The 24,767-nt window shown below is 54.3% G+C and overlaps 1 protein-coding gene and 1 long non-coding RNA gene across 2 annotated transcripts; both read left to right on the top strand.

The window, feature by feature from the left end:
• The first annotated feature begins 487 nt into the window (after positions 1-487).
• Positions 488-7,818, top strand: LOC118906146. Its single transcript, XR_005022427.1, has 4 exons — positions 488-1,123; positions 1,578-1,813; positions 2,327-2,478; positions 7,204-7,818. It is a non-coding gene; the product is annotated as an uncharacterized LOC118906146 (long non-coding RNA).
• Positions 7,819-8,140: 322 nt separating this feature from the next.
• On the top strand, positions 8,141-15,267 carry SH2D6 (SH2 domain containing 6). The gene is made up of 13 exons (XM_036873334.1): positions 8,141-8,529; positions 9,015-9,885; positions 9,981-10,113; positions 10,723-10,844; positions 11,469-11,529; positions 12,018-12,040; positions 12,461-12,521; positions 12,922-13,000; positions 13,150-13,180; positions 13,314-13,338; positions 13,754-13,809; positions 14,284-14,445; positions 15,078-15,267. The coding sequence occupies exons 2-13, from the start codon at positions 9,784-9,786 to the stop codon at positions 15,192-15,194; spliced, it is 972 nt and encodes a 323-aa protein (XP_036729229.1). The 5' UTR covers positions 8,141-8,529; positions 9,015-9,783; the 3' UTR covers positions 15,195-15,267.
• The last annotated feature ends 9,500 nt before the right edge of the window (positions 15,268-24,767 follow it).

Genomic DNA, 24,767 nt, shown 5'->3' with positions numbered 1-24,767 from the left:
GGGGGTGAGGGACAGGCCACCACGCTTCTTCTCACCACCAGGGGCCGCCCTTTGCAGTGGAACAGCTGCTCAGGTCCGTAGAGCGGCAGGGACGACCGGGTGGGAGGCACTGAGGGCTTTGGTCTTGTGTACATAATTAGATTGCTCTGGCCCAAGGCCCAGCATCCACCTCCGCTCTGGTCTCAGCTTTTCCGTTGGTAAAGGTGGGGAGGGTGATCTCAGGGCTCTCCACACCTATCAAGGAAGGATGTGCGGATGAAGACACATCCGTGAGTGGCAGTGCCAGGTCTCTCCTAGGGGGAAGGTAGAAGGCGGGCCAGTTGTCCATAGTCTTTCTGCTCATCAGTCCTGGGAGAAAGGAACAAGGAAGCAACGGCAACAGGAGATGCCTGGCTCTCCAGATATGAGCTGAAGAAGGAAGAAGCCTAAGCAGGGCCATACTACATCTGGCCAAGGCGGGGGCTGGGGGAGTGGTGGTGTGTGGAGTGCAGGAAGAGCGGGGGGGGGGGGAAGAATAAATGCCCCCCCCTCCACTCATTAAGGTAAATAGAGGAAAGGATCCAGTAGAGTGAGGGCAGGGTCAAAGGTACCCAGAGAAGAGTCCTTGGTAACCATTTGCATTTAGAGAAGCAGATGAACAGGGAAAGGGCCTCAGGACACTGTGCTCAGCCTAGGCACGGTGGTCAGCGTCCGGTGGCAGGAAAGGAGCAAGCCATGGGCCTTTCAGAGGAGAGAGACCGAAGCTGTTTGGCGGGAGGCGGGGTCTTTGAGCAGGCGGTGAAGAATGAGTACGGTTTGAATGTGCAGCTACAGCAAATAGTTTTTGAGAGCCTGTTCTGTGCCAAGCTGTGGGCCGGGCACTTGGGATTTGGCAGTGAACTGGACAGACACAGTTGCTACCCATTTAGAGCTCTTACAGCTGAGTGGGAGTCCACAGTCTAGCCCTGAAATGTACCCATAGATTTAATTACGGTGGGAGCCCAGAGAGTGTGTCGGGGACAGACTGCCAGACTGCCGTGGTCTGGGACCCCTGCTGAGGGTGACTTCAGCTGTGGCCTGAAGGAAGAGGGAGGCAAGGGGCGGGAGTGTTCCTGCAGAAGAAAGGCAAGGGCACAGCCCCCAGGTAAGGAGACTGTTAGAGACTAGAAAGAGATGAACAAAGCCAGGTACTATTATAAGTGTTTGCAGCCACCCTGCCCCCATCTTACCCAGGCTTCCTGCTACTGGGGCACCTGTTGGGTTCTCCCAAGGGCATAATCTCAGCAGTGGGCTAATGCATCAAGTTGAAAGACACCTAAAGGAGCTCTGGTGGTCTGCAAGATAAGGAGTTGAGGTGGAGGGAGAGGGCTGGGGTCTCGGGGGGACAAGGTGCTTGCACCATCTGTGAAGATTGCCAGTTGCAGAGTCGATGAGAGTGGACTTTGGGGGGGTTGGTTAAAATTCTTAAAGTATAACATACATATAAGAGAGTCCTTTTTTCTTTCTTTTCTTCTCTCTCCGTCTTTTTTTTTTTTTTTTTTTACTGTGTTTTGCTATACTTTTCTTTTTTTTTTTTGGCTGCACCACATGGCTTGTAGGATTTTAGTTCCCCGACCAGGGATTGAACCCAGGCCCTCAGCAGTGAGAGTGCAGAGTCCTAACCACTGGACCACCAGGGAATTTCCACATTTTGCTATACTGAAGAGTGCCCTCTCTCTGTCATATTCTGTAAGGACAATAAATATCTAAATTCCTTCCACCTGAAATTTCCTTAAGTCAACAGAGTGCAGAATGGGCCACCTGGGCCTAGTCATGGTGGAACCACAGAGAGAAGGTGAGTGTGAGTGAGTCCGTGGGGAGAAAATGGAAGGGCTGGGAGCTGGAGCGGTAGGTAGGGCTGATCTTACCAGGCAACAAGAAGCCTTCGTCTCCATTCAAGGAGCCATGGCGGGGAGGGCCATGCAAGGATTCCAGGCAGAGCTGCATCATGACCAAGTCTGTTGTGAGCAAAAGTTCCCGAACAGGGAAGGACAGGGTGTGTGGGACAGAGACGGAGCACCCCAGCAGGGGCAGAGGGGACCAGGGTGGTGCCGGCTTGTGCACTTCACCCTAGAGGCCAGGGAAAACCAGCCTCAGCCTTCAGCCCCGACCCTAACCCTTAGCGAATCTGTAGAAATCTAGTGCACTGCCCCCCAGAAAAACACAAACCACACAACAAGTTTTGGTTTTTTTAAATTTTTATTTATTTATTCATTTTTTGGCTGCATTGGGTCTTCATTGCTGCACACGGGCTTTCTCTAGTTGCAGCAAGCAGGGGCTACTCTTCGTTGCGGTGCGCAGGCTTCAGAGAGATGGAAGGAGAGTCTGTCACAAACCTCTGAAGCTGTGGCAATCCATGCTGGTGCACCAGGAGGGGACAGAGGCCAGAGACCCCTCTTAGGCTGGTCTGTGTGTCGTCCATTCTTCAGCCCTTCGTCGAGTGTCACAGCTGCCACCAGAGTAAGCTGAGTCAGCAGGCCTGGGAGGGCAGTGGCGGGGGAGAGGAGAAGGGACCTCTGCCAGCTTGTGCTAAAGCAGCCCCAACATTGCCCTCTGCTCCCCAGCCCTGGAGGACCCCTTCTCTCCCTCCTCTCAACCACCTTCCTTCAAAATGGTCCCTGACATTAACTTTAACCCAATCACAGACAGTTCAGTTGGCCTCAGGCCCCTCCCTAGGAGCTTCTTGGGCCTCTAACTTGACTACTTGCTCAGGTCAAAATTGCCTGAGGACTCATTCATTCTCCCTCACCCCTCGCAGGACCTGCTCTCCCCTCACCATCCTCTGAGGCCCTAACTCATGGTCAGAAAGTTCTCCTTCCCTCTTTGTACCCCACCCCTGCCACTTGCCCCGATGGATTCCCATTCTCCCCGGAGAAGAATCCTTGTCTTAAGAGCATGCTTCTTTTTTTTTTTTCCCCCACTTTTCCCCCTACTTCCCTGGCTTAGGGGACCTGGCTGTCCCGTGGTGGCCCCAGCCCCGCACCCCGGAACTCCACTTGGCCCTGACCCCCACTCCCAGGGCCCTACCTTCTCCTAGGCTGTCCTTCTCTTGGTGCTTCCTCATGGTTGAATTCCAGGTCATCCCTCCTTCTTTCTCTTCTTTTCTTCTTTTTTTTTTTTAAATTTATTTATTTTATTTATTTATTTTTGGCTGTGTTTGGTCTTCGTTGCTGTGCACGGGCTTTCTCTAGTTGTGGCGAGCAGGGGCTACTCTTGGCTGCTGTGCGCGGGCACTACTCTTCATTGCGGTGCACTGGCTTCTCATTGCGGTGGCTTCTCTTGTTGTGGAGCACAGGCTCTAGGCACGTGGGCTTTAGTAGTTGTGGCACACGGGCTCAGTAGTTGTGGCCCGCGGGCTCTAGAGCACAAGCTCAGTGGTTGTGGCGCATGGGCTTAGCTGCTCCACGGCATGTGGGATCTTCCCAGACCAGGGGCTTGAACCCGTGTCTGCTGCATTGGCAGGTGGATTCTTAAGCACCGCGCCACCAGGGAAGTCCTCCTTCTTTTTTTTTTTTTTTTTTTTTTAATTTGTTTTATTTTTATTTTTATTTTTTTATCTCCTTTTTATCTTTTAATCTGTACTGACTGATTTTTTTTAAATTATAAAATTAATTAATGCTTGTCATATAAAAGGCCCAAGAGTATAGAAATGTAAAGCTATGATACTCATTTCTACCTCGTCCCACCTTCCCATGAGACACCTGTACCTGGCCTCACAGTTTGGGCTTCTTGGTATCCATGTGGTGATCCCACTGATGCTGTGTCTCTAAATTAGATTTCTTCACTGAAGGTAAGAGAAACCAGCCTTAGCTAGTTTAGACTGGAAAATAATTTATTAAAAATATTCTGTAGCTCGCCACATCTCCAGGAGGACCAGAGAACCAGCCAGGAACAATGTCCCAAAGGCCACAGCCAAGCTGGCCTGTTGGAGGCACCTCTGGGCCAACACTACTGACCCTGGCCCTGGGTGGTACCACTGGGACCTCAGCCTCCCTGGCCTCTGGAAACAGGATATAGCTGTCACCTCCTCCCTAGGGTGGATGCCTCTTTTTTTTTTTTTTAATAAGAAACGGAGTCTCTTCATCTTTTTTTTAAAAATAAATTTATTTATTTTATTTTATTTATTTTACTTTTGGCTGCTTTGGGTCTTCGTTGCTGCGCACGGGCTCTCTCTAGTTGTGGTGAGCAGGGGCCGCTCTTTGTTGCGGTGCGCGGGCTTCTCATTGTGGTGGCTTCTCTTGTTGCGGAGCACGGGCTCTAGGCGCGTGGGCTTCAGTAGTTGTGGCATGCAGGCTCAGTAGTTGTGGCACACGGGCTTATTTGCTCTGCGGCATGTGGGATCTTCCCGGACCAGGGATTGAACCGTGTCCCCTGCATTGGCAGGCGGATTCTTAACCACTGCGCCACCAGGGAAGTCCCGGATGGATGCCTCTTGGTGCCTGCTTTGGATACAAAGCCCAGCATGGGGGCATCTGACTGGCAGAATGCCTGCACCCCAGCTGTAAGGGAGGCTGGGAAGGCCTCATCTGGCTTCTGTGAATGGAGGCAAGGATTCATACAGTGGAAGTGGCCCCAAACACAGGAAGTGCTCCACAGCCAGTGGGAATGGCAGACCTTCAGCCTCTAGGGGTCCAGCCCCCACACCTCAGCATCCCCTGCTCCACAGCCTGCACTCTCTCACCTCTGAGACCTCTGGCCACAGCCTGCTTACCTGTCCTCCATCAGATCCTCAGAATCCACCCCCTCCTGCTCACAATGCTTCCCACGTCGCTCACACTGGGGACCCCAGCCAGCCTTGGCCACCTTCCCTGTCTGCTGGCAGCAACTCCATGGACCGTGGCACCACCTACTCAGGAAGAGCTGATATTTACCACACATGTGCTGTGTGTTTCACGTGTTTCATCTCATTCAACAGAAGCGCCTCCACCACAAGGAGTGCCTTGTTCCCACCCCCACTTACACAGGGGGAGACTGCAGCACAGAGAGATTGAATGTCTCCTGGGGCCTCTCCATCACTCGGAGGGTCCCCTGGAGTATAGGGTCTGTGTCATGTTTCTTCTCTGCTGGCCACCCCCATGTTCCCCATGAGCTAAAGGCTGAGTGTGATTCTAAAGATGTCCTAGGAGTCGCATCTTCTCAGAATGTTTCCCTTAGAGCAGCGTTTCTCAGACTTGACTGATCATAAGATTGATCTAGGATGCTTGTTTAAAGTAATATAGATTCCCACTTCCCTCCTGGAACATCCCATTCTTAAGCTCTCAGGGAAGGTCTGGGAGTCTAAGACTTTTAACAAGCCCTCCAGTTGATTCTTGTGATCATGCACGTGGGGGAACACTGCTCTAGAGAGCTGTTTGTTTTCTTAGGGTGGGTTTAGACTATGTTGGGCCTGAAAACAATGGCCTGTTCTTACTGGAGATCAGCAGCTGAGATCTGGAAAATGTGGAGAATCACTGTGTGCTCTGGAAGGACCATAAAACGGGCACTCAGGTGCTGCCAGACAATGGGGCATTGGAACCTTTGAAATGTGAGTTTCCAGTAATTCCATTTCTAGGAATTCATCCCGAGGGAATAGCTATGGTTGTACAGAAAACAGTCCTGTGCCAAAGATGGAGAAAGAGGTTGTCCAAATCTGCCTGTGCCATCAGCAGGAAGCACGGTGCTACAGGGCTGGCTGCGGTGACACAAAGCTGCGAGGCAGCCTCCTTCCATGCCCTTCTCCCTGATCTGCCCAGGCTGGTGCCCCCACCCAGAAGGCATGGATTCCACCCTCTGCCTGGGGCTCTTTCCCTCACCCAGGCCCTGGCATTTGCCTATGCAAAGCCCTGAACAGAAGGAGGAGGTGGTTGAGGCAAGGGCAGTCTGGACTGGGAAACCCACTCAGTTTGGAGTTTGCAGCGGGGTGGTGTCTAGAGCATCTTGCTGACTTTGACAGCAGGTCCCCTTGGTGAGGGAAGTTGCCCCCTGCCTTATGCTCCAAATGTGGAACAAAGGTCAGCTGGGGAGTGGAGGTCGGGAGGAGACTCTTGTCCCTGACTCCAAGCCTGGATTCTTTCTTTGTTTTTCTTTGCACAGTTTTTCCCATGACACCAAATGGGCCCCCCCTTAAGCCACCCCAATGACTTTTCATAGCTTCTTTTTTTTTTTTTAAATAAATTTATTTATTTATTTTTGGCTGTGTTGGGTCTTCGTTGCTGTGCGCGGTCTTTCTCTAGTTGCGGCAAGCGGGGGCTACTCTTCATTGCGGTGCGCGGGCTTCTCATTGCGGTGGCTTCTCTTGTTGCAGAGCACGGGCTCTACGCGCGCGGGCTTCAGTAGTTGTGACACGCGGGCTCAGTAGTTGTGGCTCGCGGCTCTAGAGCGCAGGCTCAGTAGCTGTGGCGCACGGGCTTAGTGGCTCCACGGCATGTGGGATGTTCCCGGACCAGGGTTCGAACCTGTGTCCCCTGCATTGGCAGGCGGATTCTTAACCACTTTGCCACCAGGGAAGTCCCCATAGCTTCTTTTTTATTGAAATATAGTTGATTTACAATATTGTGTTAGTTTCAGGTGTACAGCAAAGTGATTTGGCCATGTATATGTGTGTGTATGTGTGTGTGTGTGTATGTGTGTGTATATATATATATATATATATATATATATATATATAGTTTTTTGGGGATTCTTTTCCATTATAGTTTATTACAAGATATTGAATATAGTTCCTTGTGCTATACAGTAAATCCTTGTTGTTTCTCTTATATATGGTAGTGTGTATATGTTAATCCCATACTCCCAATTTATCCCTCTCCCCTCTTTCCCTTTTGGTAATCATAAGTTTGTTTTCTATGTCTGTGACTCTGTTTCTGTTTTGTAAATAAGTTCATTTGTACTATTTTTAATTTTTATTTATTTATTTAAAGACTTTTTTCTGTTTCAGTTTTTGGCCATGCCACGATTGAACCCAGGCCACAGCAGTGAAAGCCCGGAATCCTAACCACTAGGCCACCAGGGAACTTCCAATTTGTACTATTTTTTAGATTCCACATATAAGTGACATTATATGATATTTGTCTTTCTCTGTCTGACTTACTTCACTTAGTATGATAATCTCTAGGTCCATCCACGTTGCTGTAAATGGCATTATTTCTTTTTTTTTTTTTTTTTATGGCTGAGTTCATAGCTTCTTAAGTGTCCTTTTGCCTGCAGGTCTCAGGAATCATGTGGCCTTTGAAGTCTGTGGCCAGCTCCAACCCTGGACTCTCTTCCCAGTTCCCCCAGCCCCATGGCCTCCAAAGATGCAAGTTCATGGCCTTCATTTTTCCTTTGTGCCAACAGCCAGGACATCACCAAAATGATAACCACAGGAAAGTTACAGTGTCCTAGAAGGATCTTATATTCATGATCCTCGTCTGCGTTCCCTCATTCCCTGGTCTAAACGGAGTCAGACACCAGGCCCTGCCCTTTCTTTTTGCCTCAACACTTCTCAGAAGTCAGAGGTCCAAAATTCACCCGGGTAACAGAGCACCGGGAAGTTATGGGTTCCCTAAGGAAACCAGTGATCACTGATGTTTCTAATTCCATCACAGGAAAGGAGGGTCAGGACCCAATCCTAGATGAGGTACAGGAAGCTCAGTGGTTAGTGCACAGGCTGTGGGTTGTGCAAACCTTGGATTGAATTCCACCTCCAACACTTACTAATTGTATGACTTTGGGAAAGTCACTCCATTTCTCAGAGTCTCAGTGCTCTGGACTGAATTGTGTCTCCCTCTAAATTCATATGTTGAAGCCCTAGCCCCCAGTATGACTATATTTGGAGATGGGGCCTTTAGGAAGGTAATTAAGGTTAAATGAAGTCATAAGGGTGGGGCCCTGATTCAATAGGACTGGTGTCCTTATTAGAAGAGATCAGAAATCTCTCTCTCTCCAGAATTCTCTCTCTCCCTGCATGCACAGAAGAAAGGCCATATGAGGACACAGCAAGATGCTGACCATCTGCAAGCCAGCAAGAGAGCTCTCGCCAGAAACCAGCCCTGACAGCACCTTGATTTTGGACTTCTAGCCTCCAGAGCAGTGAGAGAATAAATTTCTGTTGTTTAAGCCACCCAGCCTGTGGTGCTCTGTGATGGCAGCCCGAGCTGACTAATACACTCATTCTCCTCATCTGCAAAGCAGGGATAAAATTAGGACCTGCATCATGAAGCTATTGTGAGAATCCAGTGAGGAAATTCATGTGTAATGCCTGCCTGTTTAACTTTCCTACAGCACCTTCGGCACCTGGAACAGTGCCTGGGGTATAGTGGATATTCAGTAGCTACCTACTGAATGAATAACTACATCCACCAAGAAAGGAAGCTGTCAAACTAAATATAAGTGTGTATTTCTGAGCTTTTCACTAACTTCCATCTCCTTGATCATTGATCATCACTCACCAGCAAACGACAGCAGGCACAAAGGATCTAAGAGAAGTGTCTGCAGGGATGGTCTCCTGGTTTTAATTGGATCTGCCATTAATACCCTGTCTTCTGTGAACTGGTAAAGGGTCTTGGTCTGGCTGATTCTGAGTAGAGTCTGAGTCTCTGGGAGGAGGCGACATTGACCAGGAAGCTTTTGGGCCCTTGGTCCAGCCTTGCGGGCCTGGGCATTGAGGAGGGAGCTCTTCCTCCCGTGGGGCAGGGGGCAGGAGATGCAGCTGTGGGATGCAGTCGTGGGGGAGCTAGGGCTGGGCCCTGGGAGTGGCATGGACGAAGTTGGTCTGGGGCTGGAGGCCACAGCAGGCCCACCTTCCTGGTGCTTGCACGATGCAAATGATGGGAACAATAGGGCCCCTGTCCCCAGGCCATTTGTGGCAGAACCTGGACCCTGGGGAGGCATAGCTCCTTTACCTTGGCCATGGTGAGACTTGGTTCTGGGGCAGCCCCAGGCGCACAGACTTGTCCACCCCTGGGGCCCAGGACTCCGGGCAGGGAGAGACATCCCACCTGCACTGACCACCCCCTTATTCTCCTCCCTGACTCTAGGACAAGCTCAGCAGGAGCAAGGCCAGGTGAGTCCTTGGGCTCCTCTCTTTCCTCTGCCCTCCTCTCTTGTTTCCACCTTGCTGTCCCTTTCCTGGGCACAGGCATCCTTAGAGCGGTGCTGGTTCCGCCTGGGCCTTCCATGCCCAGTGAGACCATTCATGCACCTCCACCCCCCTGGGAACGCTAGGGCTCCCCCACTGCCAGCTTCCCACAGGCACTAGCTCTGCCCCCAGACTCTTCCTCCTGCTGCCCTGGTCCCAGGCTGCCATCACACAACTCCAGGGGACGCCATTCATACCGTCATGGATATGAATGTCCCAGGGTTGTGCATGGTCTGGCTGACACAAATGCAGGGCCCCTTGGGCAGAGCTGACTGGAGTCTGATTGCAGGTTGGGGCCACCCCTTCCACCCCCAAGATGTGCAGGTAAGTGACCAACCCCCAGATGCGTAGGAGCCCCTGCAAGTCGAGTCTCCCCTGAGGACTCTGGACACCTCCTGCCCATTATAGTCCGGTGCTGCTAAGTCACTGGGGCCTAGCTCTTCCACCTGTCTTGGTCAGAATTAGGGATGCATGGGGTAGGGGATTGGCATAGGTGGAACAGGCTGTGAGACCCCCTTATCTCCAAAACGCCTCACTGGTCTTGCTGCAGTGTTGGAAAGGCCCATCATGAATGGTTCCTTTGAGGCCACTGTAAGAGTGCAGATGGGTTATGATATTTTGGAGAGAGAGTAAGTCATTGTGCTAGAGAGGGACTGGGCCACGAGGAGATGAGGACAGTCTCACCAGTCTCCCATCCAGACTCCCCAGCTTGGAGAAAAGATGACCCCTGCCCATCTCCTCTGTCTGCCCCAGGGACCTGGAGACGCAGGGTAAGTTCAGCTGCGGAGCCGGAGCCGGGGTCGGGGGTGGGGGGAGGCAGCGGCCGCCACTGCTCCTGCATCTCTTCCATCCTCCCTGTGCTCAGCATCCCCTCCCAGAAGCCCAGGAGGAGGAGGAAGAAGAGGAGGATAAATATGAGCTGCCCCCCTGTGAGGCTCTGCTCCGCCACCTAGCCCCCGCCCACCTTCCTGGCACTGAGGAGGACTCTTTGTACTTGGGTGAGGGCTGGGAAGTTGAGGCAGGGACGTTGGGTGGTCAGGCAGGACGGGAGGGTCCCCACAAGGGAAGAGGGCCCAGGCCTTGCCCCGTCTCCCTCTGTCTGGCCTGGGGCAGCTAGGGGAGGCCTCAGCTGGCAGTCACTGAGGCCTCTTGGCTGGGCAGAGAGAGAGGGATGGAGGGAGGGAGGGAGGGAGGGAGGGAGGGAGGGAGGAGGGGAGAAGGGAAGGAGGATGAGTGGGAAGGGGAGAGGAGCCTGGAGGGGCAGTGTAACCAAGGCAACAGTGGGAAAGCAGGAGGCCTGACAGGGTCCCTGGGGCCTGGCGCTCCCCCTCTGAGATCCTAGCACATCTCGGAGCAAGGGTAGGGATGCCAGGAGAGCCCTGGCTGCTGCTGGCATCCCACCCCGACAGCTCCCAGGCTCGGCCAGGTGGGGGCAGGGAAGCTGGCCGCCTCCAGTTGCCATGGAGACGGGGCTGTCGGGAAGCCAGAGAGCACAGAGGGGAGTGAGGGAGGGAGGAGGGAACAGAGGCTGGGTGGGGGGCAGGAGGAAATTTGGAACCTACGTGGGAGGAGCCCACCGGGTCACAATGCTCAGGGGTCTTTGCCAGATCACTCTGGCCCCCTGGGCCCTCCCATGTCACCACCACCACCGCCACCACCGCCACCGCAGCCCCAGCCCGAGGTGATGAACAGCCTCCCCACCTGCCCCACCCCAGGCTACCATTTCCCAGTGAGTAAATCTAAGAGGCATCTCATTTGCAAGATTCCCCCACGTCTGCATGCAAGAGGCCCCTGAAAAATTAGCTGCGTCAGAAGCCAGAGCCCCGTTAACAGTCGCTCCTCCCACCTGCCTGGCCTGGTCCATGCACCCTCCCCATCAGCATCACCCAAGACTCACCCTTCTCGCCTGAGCCAGGAGAGGAGAGCGGGGGTGGGGGGGGGGGTGAGGGGGGGTTGAAGCTCCGCTGCCCCTCCCGGACCCTAAAGCCTGTGGAGCCCTCCCTGCCTACAGAGGGAAGAAATCCCTCACTCAGCTGCGGGTCGCTGCCAGCTCTCAGCCCTGCCAGGATCCCGTTTGTGAGCTTTGAGAGCTACCACTTTCATCATATATTTTATTGGAATAAAAAGAAAAACTGGGAGAGATTCACAACAAAGAAAGAGCTACAGAATAGAGGCAAAGAGGAGACTCGCCTCCTTTGCACATTAACGCTTGTCTTGTAGTGTTTTTCAAGCTGCACAGATATACATAGTCCCTTTGCCTCCCACCCCGGCCAGCCTTGCCCTCCCAATGCCGCAGCTCCCCTCCATAGCCCCCCACCCGATTTCCCCTCACGCCACCGCATTGTGCCCACAGCCCAAGGCAGCGTGGAGCCCGCCGGAGGCCACAAAGCAGAGCTGGCCCTTTGGGAGGCGAGGTAATGGGGATGTCCTATCTCCTTCCGAGGCCCACCTACTCCCCACCCCGAGAAGGGGAATCCTGACCTCCACGAGGTCGGGGCCAGGGGGAAGTTGAGCTGGCCTTACATTGATCTCATGCTTTGCCCGGTCGCTGCATCCGCCACAGCTGTTCCTCATTTTTACCTGCCAATCCCCGCTGAGGCAGGCAGTTCGGGAGGAGACTGAGGCCCTGAGACACTTAATGGTTTGCCTGAGGTCACAGAGTCCCTGACTCCGGGGGCCCTTCTGCACCTGCTGAGGTCTCTGGGACAGGCGGGGGGCATCCCGGGGATGTGAAGTAAGGCGATCGGGGGTGAGGATGGCTTTCTCCTGGGACTTCAAAGCTGGCTCTGAGGATCCCCTCAGAGAAGTTCCAAGGATACACCACTCTTCCAGCCTAAGTTTCACTGAATTTCTTTCTCCCTGCTGCTGCTGCTTGCTGGTGGGTCTCTCCTTTTCCTCCCAGAGCTGGGTGCACCAGACCGGGCGGTGAGTGGCCCCTCACTCGAGGATTCTGGCTAGGAAGTTGTTGTTGTTGGTGGTGGTGATGGGTGAGCTGGGAGGGCCAGGAAATATCCCTAAATCCAGGGAAAAGGCCCGGAGCCGAGGCTCTCCCCCTCTGCCACAGGCCCTGGCAGGGCATCAGCCAAGTGTCCTTCTGGGGAGGGCGTCGCCCAGAGCTCCCCTTGGGTGCTCACGCTGTCTGAGCACAGGACGGGGGAGGTGCTCATGGGCGCCCCCTTCCGGGCAAAGGAGCACTTTCAATCATTCCAGGTCCACCTTGTGGGCGGCGGGGGGGGGGGGAGGGGGGAGGGGGGGAGGTGCCAGTAGCTCCCCCAAGTGATGGCTTCGTCCTCCCTCCCGCTCACTGGTCAAACCCTGGGTCCCATACGCCCCTGCCTACCTTAGGTGCCGGGCCCAGCGAAGAAGCCCGAGGAGGACATATACCTAGATTGTGAGCCCGGTCCAGGTGAACCCCTCCCTCCCTCCGTCCACCCCGCCCCGCCCCGCCCCGCCCTGAGGCCCTCTGCTGCCTACCGGCAGCACGATGCAGTCTCCTGGCTCCATCTCCTGCCCTCGTCCTCTCTCAGCACCCCTACCATCACACATCTGCCTTCAGACACCCACATGGACGCCTCTGGTCTGGGCTGCCCCACACAGGTGCCTGCCAAGGAGGGGACCCCCTTAGAGCAAGGGCTGGCGGGGAGCTTCCCAGCTGTTGCAGCCAGGACAGCGCTCTGCCTGGTTGGAAAGACTCCCCAAAAGTCAGGCTGCAGAGAAGCAGAGGCCCCGCCGCTGTCCCCTGCCCCGCCCCGGTCACCCGGATTTCCCCGCTTGGGGCTCAGCTCGGCCTGCCCTCTCTGTTTTAGCCCCGGCCTTGCCTCAGACTCTGAGCTCCCCAGTCCTGAGGCCCCCAGTCCCTCTACCAAGGACATCAGTGGGGCCCAGGTGAGCGCCGCAGGTGCGTGCTGGGGGCCTGAAGGGCCTACCCAGGCTTCCCAGCCCTGACCCTGGGATCTCCGGGATCAGGTCACTGGACTTTTTCCTTTGAAGGAGGTAAAGCCCCTGAGCTCTGTTCCCCAATTCGCTCCCCACAGGCCCACCACGGCCCCCCAGGAAGCTCGGAATGTAAGAGGCTGGGGGTTCGGGGTGGTGGTGGGCTGAGCTGGGAGGGAGAGAGGGAGGCTCAGGGTAGGACTTCCGGCCCAAAGGAGCAGGCCTGCAGGGCCAAGCTCTTCTGACCCAACATCCTGTGTGCCAGGGAGCGTCGAATGCCACCTCTAAAGGTGAGTACCGCCATTGTCAGCATGAACCCAAGCCCTCCGGCAGGGCCTCCCCTGCGGGCCTCAGACTGCCTCCCAGCCCCCCGCACCCCGCTTCGCTGAGGGGGTCCCTGCAGCTCTGACTCCAGCGGAGAGCAGGTCTCAGAGGACGCCCTGGGCATTCTCCAGGGTCTGCACCAAATCAGGAAGCTCCCAACCTGTACCTTAAAATCACTCCTCACTTGGAGGTCACGCGTGGCCTAGCCGGTGGGTCCTACCAGAGCCCTGGGGCGGGGGAGTGAAGCACTGGGTGTCCCGCTTTGGGCTTCAGGCCTTTGCACACCCTCTGTGACCTCCCTAACCTTCGCAGCTGGGCCCCGAAGCCTCCTTGGCCTAATCCCCTCTCAGCCCCAGGGTTATAATCTGCTTCTTCCGGCAGGAAGGAGAGCCTCTCTTTGCTCTGTAGCTGCCACCCAGAATGCCCCAGCTGCCGAGGTGAGGAGGGGCTGGGAGAGGGCTGGTGGGGGAGGCCCACGGGCGCAGAGCCCGAGTCCCCACCCAGGAGCCCTCTCGGGTGGGTGTCCACCACTGAACACGTGTGTGCAGCTCCAGGCGCGGACGCGTCTTTGTTCTGCTCGAGTGGCCGCGAGCACGAATAACTGCAACCTGGGGGCTCTCTGCTTCCCACCCCCGAGCCGGTGCCCTGGCACATCGCTGAGCCGCTGTGTATGTACAGGAAGGTGATCTGCTGGGCCAGCCTTGGTACTCAGGGAACTGTGACCGCCACGCTGTTGAGAGTGCCCTGCTCCGATGCCAAAAGGTGGGGCACCTCAGGCCCCCTGCGCCTTCTCGGGAAACCGTTTCTGCCCAGGGGCTGAGGCTGTCTGAGCGGGCAGGAGCAGCCGGACGGGGGTCGGAGTCAGGGCTGTAGCTGGAAGGTGAGGTTGACGAATGGGCTCTGCTCCCCAGGACGGGGCCTACACTGTGCGCCCCAGCTCAGGCCCTCGTGGTGGTTCTCAGCCCTTCACCCTGGCAGTACTTCTCCACGGCCGGGTCTTCAACATTCCCATCCGCCGGCTGGATGGCGGGCGCCACTACGCCCTGGGCCGGGAAGGCAGGAACCACGAGGAGGTGGGTACTGGAAGAGGTAGGGGTCTAAAGGGCAAGGCACAGCAGAGCAGCCCCTGGGCCCAGCCGGGAACACTGCCCTGGGGAAGACCCCCCATTTTTGTCTTTTTCTGGAGTGGGTGGAAATCTCAGTGGCCAGCGCCCAGAACTCCTTCCCAGAAGCCTGCACTTTGAGAAGAGGCCCACTCTGCTCTGGGGGAGACACCCCCTCGTGAAGGGCCCGGTCTGCATGGGGCCCAGGTGGGGGCATTTGTATGAACCCAGCTGGGAGGAGGGCAGGGCCCAGGTAGTCCAGGTTCGTGTCTGTACCAAGGACTCAACTTTGCACCCAGCACTTGCTAGGCTGCAAACTAGAGACAGTCACCACTCAGCTCCCCACACTGGAGGACCCGGGCAGAGGCCTCAAAGTTATTTCATCTGGCCTGGGAAATAGAAGTCTGGCCAACAACATGCGCATGGGTGCCATCACAGGAAAGGCCTGGAATTGGGCCGCAAAATGCAGTGGGGCTTCATGGGGCAAACAGGAAGGAAAATATTTAGAAAAATGTCAATAAGCTCCCTCGCCAGAGCCCCCCAGCTCCCTCAGGAAGTTTCTTCCTGCATGAGGCTCACTGATGCCCTGCTTCCCCGTCCAGCTCTTCTCCTCCGTGGCCGCCATGGTCCAGCACTACCTGCAGCACCCCCTACCGCTCGTGGACGGACACAGCGGCAGCCGGCAGCTCACCTGCCTGCTCTTCCCCACCAAGCCCTGACGCCACAGCGCACGTGCACCCCGGCCTCCGGTTCCATAGTTTGCTCCTTGGGCTGCCTCCCTCTCCTCTCCCAGGTCGCAGGGTTCCAAAATCAAACCTCAGTCATGTTCCCAAGCCACAAGTTTCCATAATCAAACCTCAGTCATGTTCCCAGGCCACAGGTTTCCAGAATCAAACCTCAGTCATATTCCCAGGCCACAGGATTCCAGAATCAAGCCTCAGTCATTTTCCCAGGCCAGAGATTTCCACAGTAAAACCTCAGTCATGTTCCCAGGCAACAGGGTTCCAGAATCAAACCTCAGTCATGTTGCCAGGCCAGAGGGTTCCACCATCAAACCTCAGTCATGTTCCCAGGCCACAGGGTTCCAGAATCAAACCTCAGTCATGTTGCCAGGCCAGACGGTTCCACCATCAAACCTCAGTCATGTTCCCAGGCCAAAGGTTTCGAGAATCAAACCTGAGTTATTTTCCCAGGCCACAGGGTTCCAGAATCAAGCCTCAGTCATTTTCCCAGGCCAGAGGGCTCCAGAATCAAACCTCAGTCATATTCTCAGGCGACAGGGTTCCAAAATCAAGCCTCAGTCATGTTGCCTGGCCACAGGGTTCCACAATCAAACCTCAGTCATGTTCCTAGGACACAGGGTTCCAGAATCAAACCTCAGTCATGTTCCCAGGCCACAGGGTTCCAGAATCAAATCTCAGTCATGTTCCCAGGCCACAGGGTTCCAGAATCAAACCTCAGTCATGTTCCCAGGCCACAGGGTTCCACAATCAAATTGATGTCATATTCCCAGGCCATACGGTTCCGGAATCAAACCGATGTCATGTTCCCAGGCCACAAGTTTCCAGAATCAAACCTCAGACATGTTCCCAGGTAACAGGGTTCCAGAATCAAACCTCAGTCATGTTCCCAGGGCACAGGGTTCCAGAATCAAGTCTCAGTCATTTTCCAAGCGCAGAGGTTTCCACAGTCAAATCTCAGCCGTGCTCCCAGGCCACAGGGTTTGAGAATCAAACCTCAGTCATGTTCCCAGGCCACAGGGTTCCACAATCAAATTGATGTCATATTCCCAGGCCACAGGGTTCAGGAACCAAACCGATGTCATGTTCCCAGGCCACAAGATTCCAGAATTAAACCTCAGACATGTTCCCAGGTAACAGGGTTCCAGGATCAAACCTCCGTCATGATCCCAGGCCACAGTGTTCCACAATCAAATTGATGTCATGTTCCCAGGCCACAGGGTTCCACAATCAAACCTCAGTAATGTTTCCATGCCAGAGGGTTCCACAATCAAACCGATGTCATGTTCCCAGGCCACAGGGTTCGAGAATCAAATCGATGTCATGTTCCCGGGCACAGGGTTCCACAACCAAACCGATGTCATATTCCCAGGCCACAGGATTCCAGAATCAAGCCTCAGTCATTTTCCCAGGCCAGAGGGTTCCACAGTAAAACCTCAGTCATGTTCCCAGGCAACAGGGTTCCACAATCAAGGCTCAGTCATGTTCCCAGGCCACAGGGTTCCAGAATCAAACCTCAGTCATGATCCCAGGCCAGAGGATTTCACAGTCAAACTTCAGTCATGTTCCCAGGCCAGAGGGTTCCAGAATCAAACCTCAGTCATGTTCCCAGGCCGCAGGATTCCACAATCAAACCGATGTTATGTTCCCACACCACAGGGTTCCAGAATCAACCCTCCAGCCCCCGCTCCCCATCCCATGCCCCAGTCCCTGCAGGCCTCCCTGAGAGGCATGGGGAAGGGTCGCCCAGAGACAGAAAGGGTCCCTAAGATCCCACCCCATGCTCACCCAGAGCCTGGCACTGCTACTCCCTGCTGCACCTCTGAGACTGGGAAGCAGCGGACAGGCAGGGCCTCCATTCCCGGCCCCCAGACATGGCCTCCCAAGCTGCTCTGAATGAAGGCCTCCTCTGGGAAGCTGAGCCTCAGGGGGATAGTAAGGGCACTGCTTCTACACAAAGAGAATCCTCTCACATTTTGGAGGAGGCTTAACACGGGGCAGGCATCTGGAAGGAATTTGGTCGCCCTGAACATAGTTTGCTTTCAATAAATATTTGTTGAATGAATTCTTGAATTCCGTTGAATGAAGCAGAGATGGCCTCCATGAGGCGCCCAGGTTCGCAAGTGCCCCAGGGCACAGCCTGGGCCCGGGCGCCGGAGCAGTGGTGGCCAGGCCAGGACAGAGGAGCCAGCCCCATTTCTGCCCCTGACTGGGGCCTTGGCCCTTAGGTGGTCTGTGGCGGCCGCCCCGGGTGGCTCAGTTTTGTTTCCTTCTGTTTGTGGGAGTCGGGGTGGGGGAGGAGAGAGGCTTGGTGCTGCTCGGCCACCCCATGAAAGGACAAGAATGGAGTTCGGTACTTGACCACCATGCATTTACCGCACAGCGATCCATCGGGGAGAAAGGCGCCTGATTTTGCGCCCTTGGTGTTGTCTGGAGTAGGGGAGACGGGCGGACCCCCGTTAATATCTGGGTATTGAACGCGCCAGGCCCCTATGGAAGGCTCCACGCGGAGTTCAGAGAAGACGGGAGGCCATCGGAGCAGAGCTGCGCGACCGGCGCGGCCGGGGAGGGAGGCTCCAGGGCTAGGGTCTCGGAGATGGGCCGCTGGCCCGCGGGCGGGCGGGGCAGGCGGGAAAGCGGAGGAGGGCGGCCCTGCGCGGGCTGGGCCGAGGGGCGGGGGCGTCCCCGGGCCCTGGAGCGGCGCCCGGAACACCCCGTGCCGGAAGCGCATGTGACCGTGACTCCGCAGAAGTCGCGAAACAAAGGGCGGCTCAGCGGCTGCCGGCTCTCGGGCTGGCACGGCGGGTTCGGACTCCTGCCCCTGGCCGGGGCCCCGGCTCTGCCCCGACAGACCCTGCGCGCCCAGGCCGGGCGGGGAGGCTCCCGATCCTCACGAGGCCCTGGGCGCCGGGGAGGGAGCAAGGGAGCCCCGGGGAGGTGGTGAGGGAGGGTGGCCCCGAGGGCAAGCGGTGAAATGCAAACACGAGGCTGGGTGGACGCTATGGGGTCCAGGCTGGGCTGAGAGCGTTGATGGTTGCTTTCACCACTGCCGGCTCTGGCAAGTTACCCTCTCCCGACCTTAATTCCTGTAACAGAGGTGAAGATGTTCGTCCCTGCCAGTTATCCTATAGTTGGGAAGCTTGAGTGAAGCGGTCCATGCGGAAGGTGAGGACAGTGCAGGGCCTAATGGGCTGCACTCTGGCCCTTCTTTCCCAAATGAACATGTATGTGAATTCCAGTCAACGAACTACCACTTTCAGTGTTCATACAGCAGGGATGTAATTTCTGGCCAGGGCACCAGGAGGAGGAGCAGGATGGGCAGCTGGCACAGTGCGGGGTGAGGGTGGGCACTGCTGTGCACCGTATGTGGGGAGGGGATTAGCAGCAGGGGGCTGTACCAGAGCAGGCGGATAGGGCCCCAAGACAGCCTCCCTCTGCTCTGTTAGCCAGCCCTGGCTCCTTCTAGGCGGTGGGTAGGAGTGGCCACTCTGCACTTTCCCCAGGCTGACTCAGGTAGGAACTCAGGGCTGGAGAAGGTGGGGGGCCACCTTGGGGGGGGGGCCTCAGGGTACATATGGAATTGATTGGAACCCTGCAGTTCTCCCCGCAACCCAGTACTAAACCAAACAGTTAATGATTAGGACAATAGTGTCATAGACTCAGTGTTGGATGCACATTCCTGAGTTGTTTTACAGATACTGTAACTGCCACCAGAGGAAGAATGCTAACTGTATGATGACCGTATTGTAGCCATGACATAAGCTGCTCCATCTTGAGCAGTACTGAATCTATGGCTAGTACAATTCCAAGAACTGGCCTGAAGAGAACAGGATTAACATTAGTGCTCATAATAATCTATATCTTTGTGGGCATCAAAATGATTGTAGCTTGCTCTGCCCGTATGTGTAAGCAGGCAAGTAAAATTGTCAGCAAAGAGATGCTACAGACCAGGCTGACATCTTCCATTTTGAGAATACTGTGCCCTCTGTCAGCATGAACAAGTTACAGAAGATAGACCGTCGCCCGTAGTCCCATAGAAATGGAATGATATTTGACAGTGGGGAATTGAAAGTAGCTCTTTTGTACCTTTCCTGTTTGCCCATTTCTGTTCCCCTCTAACCTTAAAAGAACCTAATTATAGGAATGAGATCACTAAGCAATTGAAACGAACTTCTCATCTCTCCTGAATGCACACCATGCCTTGTCTAACTTGTTGATTCTTTTTCTAAATTAAAAGAAGTAAGAATAAAGAATTAAGCAGTTAAAAAATGACTGTCTATCCGCAATTGCCCCCTTAGCAATCCTGCAGGCAGATCACGCAGGCAAGATCACACCTGAAGAGTCAGCCAGTCTGCACTCAATGGAGAATGATGCAGAGCCCAACCTCCTGCCTCGATGATTCACTGAGATTCTTCCCCCTCATTTTTCCCTTTACAAAATGTCATGGCTGAGCAGAATCTTTAGAGTTGGTCTCTGGACATGAATCCGCCTTCTCCCCAGATTGCCTGCTTTTCTGATTAAAGTACCTTTCCTTTCTACTGACGCTTGCCTCTCAAATTATTGGCTTTTGAGCGGCGAGCCGCAGAACCTGAGTTTGGTAATACATACAGTCAGGCTCCTGCATCCCCCACCAGATGTGCAGATTTGACGTCTCTGGAGGAGCCCCCCACCCTAGAGCCAGTTTTTACCGAGTCCTGAATTTACCTAGCCCTGAAACCACGTGGCCTGTGGGAGGTGAAGTAGAGGCCACAGCACAGAGCTCGGGAGTTAGTGGCTCAACAGGGACTCTGCTTAGTCCCAGCTGGGGGACTGACTTTAAGGGGACTAGTCTCATTCCTTCCCTCCCTGGGGAAAAAAGAAAGGAGTAGTCCAGGCAGTGGGGACAGTCTGTGATAAGGGACCCAGAGGGCCAAAAAGTACATGGTCTGGAGAGCAACTCAGCCTCACTAGTGCCTCCTCAGACTGCAGGTCTGTGCTTACGTGTCCCCTTCTCCAGGAAGCCTTCCCGGCTGCCCCAGCCTGGGCTCAGGCACTTAACACATCTGAGAGCAATTGCTTTTTCACTTCAAAGGACCAACTGCTACAACTGCCCACTACTGTGTATCCAGGGCCTGGAATACAGTAGGTGCCAAATATTTCTTGAAAGAGTCACTGAATAGGTCAAGTCTACCCTGGATCCCTCTAAAACTCATAGTGTTCCTTGATCAGGGCTTCCTTTGTAAGAGAAAAATCTAACCCAGTGCTTTCCAATAGAACGTTCTGTGATGATAGGAACATTCTATATCTGCATTGTTCAGTACAGTAGCCATTAGCCACAAGAGCACTTGAAATGTGACTAGTGTGACCAGGGAACTGAATTTTTAACAATAATGTCATTAATTTTCAATTAATTTAAATTCAAATAGCCACAGATAGTCACGGCTATACTGTTGTTGTCTCTTGCCTTCCTGAGTGTGAGGGACAGGGGTAAGAGAGAAAGCTGGAGAAGTTGGTGGAGGGGGGCTGGGTCCAGAGGACACCAGGAGGCCTCCGTTATGAGGGTGAGCACAGGGGAACCATTGAGGCTCTGAGCTGGAGTGGGTGCAGGAGGGATGGTATTTTGGGAGGATCGCTCTAGGTGTGAAGTGCTGAGTGGGTGAGAGGGCAACACAGAGGCAGGGGGAAGAGTTAGGAGCTGCAGATATTTCTGTGATGCAGAGAGAGATGACACCCCTTGTTTTTCACCATGCCAGTCACCCTCCAAACACCCCCTTTTCCATTTCCCCTCACCCAGCAGGCTAGACTCTAGACAATTCTAAGCAGGGTCACCGACTGGGGGATCAAGCCTCAGAGAAATGCCATTTGGTGAAGAAACTCATGGATTACCCAGAGTGCTTTGCTGGCTCCAATGGCCTGGAAGGGCCTGTAGGGCAGGCGGGAGCCAAGAAGGTGTACAGCTGGGAAGGGCCTGAAAATGTGGCCACCCCCAGACAAGACCACACCTGTGGGGCTCAGAATGCACTCTATGCAACCGGCCAGCAAGCTTTTCACTTTGGTTTCTAAAGAGGCCGTCTGGGAATTCCCTGGTGGTCCAGTGGTTAGGACTTGGCGCTTTCACTGCCAGGGCCCAGGTTCGATCCCTGGTTGGGGAATTAAGGTCCCACAAGTTGCGTGGTGCGGCCAAAAATAAATGAATGAATAAATAAATAAAAACAAATAAGAGGTAGTCTGATCCCTGGGCAAAAACATGGGATCTGGGGGCCAAAGTCCCAACTTTGAATCCGCTCAGTCACTCACTGCCCACGTGACCTTAACCTTGGTCTCCTCACTTTTAAAACAGGGTTAATCATACCTACTTCTTAGGGTTGTTGTGAGAATAAGAAATGCTATGCATATATATATGACATATACTTAGCCTAACACAGAGCCTAACGTGTAGTAGAGCTGAATGACTGGTACCTAATAACAGTCCTGACTGTGAATAGGCCAAGCCTGATTGTGGTCCTGCCTAACTCTAATTTCCCCAACACACACACATACATACACATGTGACCTCTAGGCATTGTTGGTACTGTAATTATTGTTCTCTCTGCCCACCTGGCTTTCCTACCCCCCTCCTCCTGGTAACACCCCCCACTTCCTCCACCATAGGACCAGGCCTGTGACCTAGGTCTGGCTGGGACCAAAGCAGGACCAATCAAAGCCTTCTCTGAGATGAAGATATTGATGCTGAGAGAGAGAAGCCCTCTCTCCAAACCTGAGCTGGGCGGCAAATGGCCATCTTCCCTGCCATGTGGACAGAGCCTGTCTGCAGAAATCAGGCAACGACAAGGAGAAAAATTGTCTTGGAGACGTTGGGTCCTGTCCCAAGGTCCCGGCTTTTGCTACAGTGCCCCTCCCAGCTGTGTGAGCTAGAAATTTCCTTTTTGGTTTAAGCTAGTGGGGGTATGGCTTCTGATATTTGTAAAGAAGAGTCCTGCCTGTTATAGACACTTGTGTCCTTAAGGTTTGGGACATCAAGGGATTTGTGTGAAGCACAGAGCAGTTAGTGGTCAAACCAGAATTCAGCCTGGTCTGGCTGGCTCTAGATCCACCATAAACTATACCACACGTTCCGCTCACCATTGACAAGTGCGTACTATGTGCCAGACACAAAACTAGCATCCCTTTCCTTCTCCACACCTACTGAAGGTCTCTCCCTCCCCACCTTCACTCCCAGCCTCTAAGGATCATACCTCTCCACTAGGGTAAGGCCCAGCACACTCACTGTCTTTCCAGAATAATACTCCCAGATTTCTCCTCATGTGCCAAGGATATGAGAGGAGACAGCCGGCTACCTACCTACCTACCTGTGGTGGTAGCAGGGAGGACATCCTTGCCCTGGCCCAGGGCCCCCTGGCAGAGTTCCTGCCCTCACCACTCTGAGTATCTGTGATTCTACTGCCCTTATGGCTTTAGTGACCATCTATGGGGATACTGAGGTCATTTTAAAAAAAAACAAAACTCCTTATTTATTTATTTGTTTGTTTGTTTGTTTATTTTCACTACACTGCGCTGCTTGCAGGATCTTAGTTCCCCGACCAGGGATCAAACCCGGGCCCCCTGCAGTGGAAGCGAGTCCTAACCACTGGACCGCCAGGGAATTCCCACTGAGGTCATTTCTGAAGTGTTTTTAATCTCAGTTGTCCCAGATGTTTCTTTACTGTGCAAATCTAGTTAAGGGGAGAGAGGGGCATTGGGCGCAGAAGGATTTCAGGAACGTAGTGTCCGAGTCTGGTCTTCAGACAGCCATGGACCACAATGCGGATGTCACCAGTCGGTGACACAAAAGGAGAAAAACAGCACCTGCGAAGTGAGCTCTTCCTGAAGCAAAATGATTCCATTTAATGGGCCATCCTTTAAAGAGAAACCAAGTTCCTCCTTCTTTGGGGGATTAAATTATATTTTCTTTCAGTTCACTAGATTTTGCTGGGCCTCATCTTTAAAATGGGGTGGGAGGAGCAGGGTAGTTGGCCTAGGGAACCTCCAAGGGCTTATCCAGCTTAGATCGTCCGAGCTCTCCAGGGCCCGGGGCCATGTACGCACTGCCTGGGATCGTGTCTCTGTCACCGCCTGGCCTGCCTCCCCACTCCTCTCTATCTCCGCCCCCCTCCCCCCGCGCAGCTCCCCGCCAGCCCCTCCCTGCTCAGCTCCACAAGGTTCGCCCTCCCGCTGAGCTCTCCTTGTGTTCCTTGGGGAGAAGCGCCCCGTCTGCAGTGCACTCGATTAAATGATAACCCAGGAGATACAGTTTATAAAAGGCAAACGTGGGTCTCGAAGAGCCGAACGTTTGTCCCGAGATAATGAGAGGATCAAGCCCAGCCTCCAAGCAGGCCTGGAAGTTAGAAGGACAGAAGGTCATTGCTGAGGAGCAAAAAATCAAGAACAAGCACCGATGCAGGGCTGAGTAGGGGGAAGACACCAAAGCAGACCAAGTTCTGGCTGAAGGCTGATGCCATAGACTCCTACGACACCTGAGCTGGGGAGCCGTCTTGTCCTGTGTCCTCGTGCTGTAGATGAGGAGATTAAGGCCCAGGGAGGGGAGAGGGGTCTGTGATTCGGGGGATGGGGGGGGGCAGGGGCAGGCACGTACATTTTTTTCTCTAGCGCTACCTCAGCTGGGGATAAGGCCTGGAGATAGAAAGGAACTGAGGGAGACAGACTTAGAAATCAAGTCCACAGGAGGCCAGAAGCGCTAAGTTAGGGCTGATCCAGGTCCCCCACAAGCCCTTATGTTCCTGCTCTGGCCCCTTCACAAGTCACCTTTCCTTTGCCCACAGCCCTCAGCTCAGCTCTCTGGACACCCCAGACATCAGCCCCAGATGGGCTTGGAGCAGGAGGCTGGTCAGAGAGCTGGAGAGTGAGGAGGGCTGATGGGGACCCTCCAGAGGACCCCTAAACTCCACAGGCCCTTATTGAGAAGCTCTGGGAATCGGGGAGATGAAGGGGAGCTGTCATTGCACTTACATTTAGAACAGACTCCTGGGACTTCCCTGGCGGTCCAGTGGGTAGGACTCTGTGCTTCCACTGCAGGGAGTACAGGTTCAATCCCTGGTCGGGGGAACTAAGATCCCACAAGCCAGGCGGTGTGGCCAAAAAAAAAAAAAAAAAAACCAGACTCCGCCCCCCCGCCCCCCAGTACACTTTTTCACCCCAAGAGAATCCAGGGACAGAAGAGGTGCCAGCAGCTCTCACAGATGCTTTAAATGCCAAACACTGGGGCTGGGCCTGGGGAGAACAACAGAACCAGGAGTCCCTCTGTGAAATTCCTGTCTCATTCTACCTGAGATGAATCATTAATAGATCAAGGGCGAGGTGGAAGGCCACATTGAAATACGTATATCCTGCCCTTGTCTGTAGCACCTGCTGCTGTTGGTAGAGGGTCATTTTTAACGTGGTGATGTCAGAGGCCAGAGAGGAACCAGCCCCAAAGTCCCCAAATCTACTTGGGAGATGCCACCAACTCCAGGAAGGCTTCCAGCAAGGAGACCTTGGGCAGGCAGGGTGAGCCCCTAGGGCCCTGAGCTGTGCCCG

The sequence above is a fragment of the Balaenoptera musculus genome, chromosome 13, assembly GCF_009873245.2.
Source record: "Balaenoptera musculus isolate JJ_BM4_2016_0621 chromosome 13, mBalMus1.pri.v3, whole genome shotgun sequence".
NCBI classification, from domain to species: Eukaryota; Metazoa; Chordata; class Mammalia; order Artiodactyla; family Balaenopteridae; genus Balaenoptera; species Balaenoptera musculus.
Note: the sequence above shows the minus strand (reverse complement) of the source record. Positions and strands in the feature narration are given on the sequence as shown.

Excerpts from the sequence above, each read along its gene's own strand:
- SH2D6 (XM_036873334.1), top strand. The coding sequence starts at position 9,784 with ATGAGGACAGTCTCACCAGTCTCCCATCCAGACTCCCCAGCTTGGAGA. Across the intron at positions 10,114-10,722 it reads GGAGGACTCTTTGTACTTGG|ATCACTCTGGCCCCCTGGGC; the intron begins GTGAGGGCTGGG and ends GGTCTTTGCCAG. Across the intron at positions 12,041-12,460 it reads TGGGTGCACCAGACCGGGCG|GTGCCGGGCCCAGCGAAGAA; the intron begins GTGAGTGGCCCC and ends TGCCTACCTTAG.